Source organism: Nannospalax galili, unplaced genomic scaffold, assembly GCF_000622305.1.
Source record: "Nannospalax galili isolate Female #2095 unplaced genomic scaffold, S.galili_v1.0 scaffold856, whole genome shotgun sequence".
In the NCBI taxonomy this organism is placed as follows: Eukaryota; Metazoa; Chordata; class Mammalia; order Rodentia; family Spalacidae; genus Nannospalax; species Nannospalax galili.
Window position 1 is genome coordinate 1,249,707 of NW_008339573.1, and position 4,646 is coordinate 1,254,352.

The 4,646-nt window shown below is 44.4% G+C and overlaps 1 protein-coding gene across 10 annotated transcripts in view; it reads left to right on the forward strand.

The window, feature by feature from the left end:
• Brd8 (bromodomain containing 8) overlaps positions 1–4,646 on the forward strand; it is a 41,190-nt gene that overhangs the window by 9,297 nt on the left and 27,247 nt on the right. For 9 of the 10 annotated variants that reach the window (XM_017798475.2, XM_008834300.2, XM_017798476.2 and 6 more), the window contains exon 3: positions 238–307. The exons of the other annotated variant lie outside the window; for it this stretch is intronic. In XM_017798475.2, coding sequence (XP_017653964.1) covers positions 238–307 — 70 coding nt within the window. The remainder of the gene's footprint in view (positions 1–237; positions 308–4,646) is intronic. 10 annotated transcript variants of the gene reach the window in all.

Consider the following 4,646-nt stretch of genomic DNA (forward strand, 5'->3'; position numbering starts at 1 on the left):
CGTGTGTGTTGCGGGCGGGGGGCGGGGGGGTGCCGGGGGCGTGCAATCTTTTTGAGACAGAGTCTCCCAACTGGCCTGGAACTCACAATGTGGCAGACCAGGGTGGCCTTGAACTCAAATCTAAAGACGTGTACCACTACGCCTGGTTGTGAACTCCAAATCTTGAACTTTCAGTAAACCTGTGCCCCCTTGCATTTTTCCTGTTAGATGTATAATAAAACTTGTCTTATTTTGTAGGGTATCAGTTAGTAGAGCAATCAAGCCATTTGCAGAGCCTGGGCGTCCTCCAGACTGGTTCTCTCAAAAAGTAAGTTAAAATTATTGGGATATAAAGTTAACTCTCTACTAGGTTCTACCTTATAATTACAAGTTTTCTTTTTCTTTTTTTTTTAAATTTTTATTTATTATTTTTATTTTTATGTGTATGAGTGTATTGCCTGCATGTATGTGAGAGTACCCGTGTTGTGCAATGCCGTGGAGGGCAGAAGAGGGAGTTAAGGACAGTAGCCACCATGTGGGTGCTGGGAATTGAACCTGGGTCCTCTGCTAGAACAGTCAGTGTTCTTAACCACTAAGCCATCTCTCCAGCCACTATAATTACAAGCTTTCTGTACCATGAAGAAGGAGAATAATTAAAAATGCTGATAGCTAGGCGTGGTGGTGGTGGCAGTGGTGGCGGCGCATGCCTATAGTCCCAGCACGGGACACAGGCAGGTGCACACGCATGCAGTCGGATCTCTGTGAGTTCAAAGCTAGCCTGGTCTACATAGCAAGTTCTGGGAGAGAGAAAGGGGGAGAGAGGAGAGAGAGAGAGAAGAGAATATGCTGGCAGTTGGGTAATAGTAATGCATGTTTGTAATTCTAACACTTGAGATAAGCAGGAGAATATCCACGTTTGAGACCAGCCTGGTCTGCATGCTAAGTTTAAAGCCAGCCAGGGCTCACATATTGAGACCCTGCCCTCAAAAAACAAAATGAGCTACAATAAGAAATTAGGGCTGAGTAATTAAAGTGTTTGCTGCATAAGCACAAAGATGAGTTTGGATCCCTAGAACCCCCTAATGCTGGGTGCACATGGTGGCTCACCAGTTATAGCAGTTGGAAGATGGAAACACAAAGTAATCCTTAGAGCAAAGCTGACTAGTCAGACTAGCTGAAACTGCAAGCATGGGTATAGCCAGAGGCCCTGCCTTAAAGAGTAAGGTGGAGAGTGATTGAGGAATACTCCTGATGTCAATCTCAAGTGTTCACATAGATGCACACGCACATGTATATGTATGTATATCATATATTTGTTGTTTTGTCTTTTGAGACAGGGTCTTCCTGTAGCCCCAGCTGGCTTGGAACTCACTGTATAGACCAGGCTGACCTTGAACTTACAGAGGTGCCCTGTCTCTGCCTCCCAAGTGCTGGGACTACAGGCGTGTGCCACCAAGGCGTGCAACACCAGGCCTGGCATACCACAGATTTTAAAAATTAAGAAAGCTGAAGATAGAGGCAGGGGGATCTCTGTGAGTTAAAGGCTCCCCTGATTTACATAGTGAGTTTCAGGCCAGCTGGGACTACAGGGAGACCCTGTCGCAAAAAAAAAAAAAAGTGAAAAAGAGGGGCTGGAGAGATGGCTTAGCAGTTAAGAGCCATTGACTGCTCTTGCAGAGGACCTGGGTTCAATTCCCAGTATCCATATGACAGCTAACATCTGCCTGTAACTTCAGTTCTAGCGAACCCAATGCCCTCTTCTGATGTCTGTGGGCATTGCATGACATGGGCGCACTTACACACTTGGAGGCAATATATTCATACACATAAAAATAATTTTTTAAAAAAGTAAAAAACTGGAGAGGTAGCTCAACATTTAAGAGCACATACTGCCCTTATAGGAAACTTGAGTTCTATTCCTAGCACCCATATCAAATGGCTCACAACTACCTGAAACTCCAGGGGATCTGATGTCTAGGTGCACCTACACAGACATACGCGTGCATACACACACACACACACACACACACAATTTGAAATAATAAAAATATTTTTAAACGTAAAAAAAAGGCACTGGATAGATGGCTCAGTGGTTAAGAGTACTTACTGTTCTTGTAGAGGACCTAGATTCACTTCCCCTTACACACATCAGATGACTCAACTACTTCTAACTTCAGTTCCTGGAGATCTTTTACCTCTCCTGGCCTCCATGGGGACTTGTACACATGTGTTGTACATAACTCATATAGGCACACACACATATACATAGATAAAAAAATTTTTTTTTGAGACAGGGTCTCCTTATAGCCCCAACTGGCCTGGAACTCACTATGTAGACCAGGCTAGCATCAGAGATCTACCTGCCTCTGTCTCTTGAGTGCTGGGATTTAGAGGCTTGGGCTACCATACCTTGCAGGAAATCTTTTTAAAGTAAAAAATTTTTTAAATGGGGCTGGAGAGATGACTTAGCAGTTAAGAACACTTGCTGTTCTTCCAGAGGACCCAGGTTTGATTCCCAGCACCCACATGTCAGCTAACAGCTGTCTATAACTCCAGTTCCAAGGGATCCAACACCCTCTTCCGGCCTCTGCAATCTGCATGACATGGGTGCATGTACTTATATACATGCAGGCAATACACTCATAAACATAAAATTTTTTAAAAATTAAAAAATATATATATTTAAAAATTAGCAACAGTCATGTGTTTCATAATGCATTTCATTAAATGGAGATAAGAATTCTTGAGGCTGGGGATATAGCTCAGTGGTAGAGAGCTTGCCTAGCATGCACAGGACCCTGGGTTTGATCTCCAGCATAGCAAAAAAAAAGTTGCTTCAGGATTGTTATAATTAGTTTAGATAATAACACGTCAAACATTTAGTACAGTGCCTTCCATGTTGTATCTACTCAGTACATATTAGCTGTGGGAATGAGTTTTATAAATGGGCATAATCTGGACTAAAGACTTTTTTTGAATTTTATTTTTATTTTATGTGTATGGGTGTATTGCCTACATGTGTGTAAGTGCACCCGTGTCATGAAATGCCTTCAGAGGTCAGAAGAAGGCTATCTCTCCAGCTCCCAGGACCCCCTGACCCCAGTGACTTTTATAACCCCAGCAAAACCATCTACTTTTGTGTCTTGTGACTTGGGCACCTGATCTTGTTTCCTTAGCAACCTCAATTTGGCACTCTACCTGAAAAGATAATGAATAAATATAGGTATGCTTGAGAATTAATATACCAAAGTACTGAAAGGCAGTGTACCCATCTCCATCTCACAGAGGAGATTGGGAAGGACATGTGACCCTGGGTGAATGAGATATTCTAGAACTAGGGATGAAATGGTCTATTAAGATTAGAGTGGGGTCGTGCTTGTACTTCCTTAATTGAAGTTGGAGAAACCATTTTGAATAAAATTATAGGGAGGACCAGACTCCCAGACTGGGGATACAGTTCCAGACTGGAGTTCTAGAGACAGTTCCATCAGCACAGTTTTGGGAGACAGATGGTTCCAAGAGATGTCTTGGGGAACAAGTGTCCTCTGAGTTTGGGTCCTTTTTTTTTTTTTTCTTCTCCCTTTCTTTGTGTGTATGAGTGTGTTGTCTGCATGTATGTAAGTGCACCCATCTCGTACAATGCCCATGGAGTCAGAAGAGGGTGTCCCATCCCTTGGAACTGGAGTTACAGATGGTTGTTACCTGTCATGTAGGTGCTGGGAATCAAACTAGGGACCTCTGCAAGGACATCCACTGCTCTTAACTTCTGAGCCATCTCTCCAGCCCACTCTTAAAAACTAAATTTAATAATAAGAGTTAGGCTATTTTTGTTAAGGTAATTATAATGATGGCATGGCAATAAGCTATACATACTGGTTATTAGGTTAGCTTTCTCCAAATACACAAACTCTGGGCTGAAAATGTGTGTGTGTGTGTGTGTGTGTGTGTATAGGTGAGCGCACGCGCGCTGGGCGCACTCCCAGAATGGCATGGCAGGCTTCTCCGCCGCTTCGGGTCTCACGTCTCTGTCCGCCACTCCGGTGCTGAAAGTCTCCGCTGCTGGAGCGTTGTCCAGCCGAATCCCGCCCTTAATTCACCCGTGTACTTTCTCAGGAAGCGAGGTCCACTGGCCATTGGACCATGCGGGAAGAGTACGAGGACGGTGAAAGCTAGGTGTCTGCAAGTCGGTAACAGAGGAGTGCGCCCCCCGGAAAGGCTGGGTCACCGGTAGTAAGACACAAGACTCGGCTTAGTCTGTGTTACAGCTTTATTAAGTGTCTCTGCTCCAGCTCCTTGCTGTCCAGCTCTCTATTGATCCAGCTCTCTGCGACCCAGCTCTCTGATATTGAGAGAAAGACTGGGATATTTATATCATGGGGGTAGTGGTAAAAGCTTTGGCTGATAGATACTTTGTGAGGCATTCTATTTACATCTGGAAGTGGGTTTCTGCCATGCCGCCAGACTGCTGACTACCTGAAAAATCACACAGGAAAGCATGGTATCCCTAGAGCCAGAGGCCATGTTTATGTTAGAGCATTTGTGACGGGCACTTCAAAAGGAGTCAGGAAGGATGCCAGGTACTTCTGCTGAAAGGAGTCTCAGCACATAATTCCGAGGTGCATGAGCTGTCTGGACGTGAAGGGACTTCTACTTCACAGCAGGGGCCC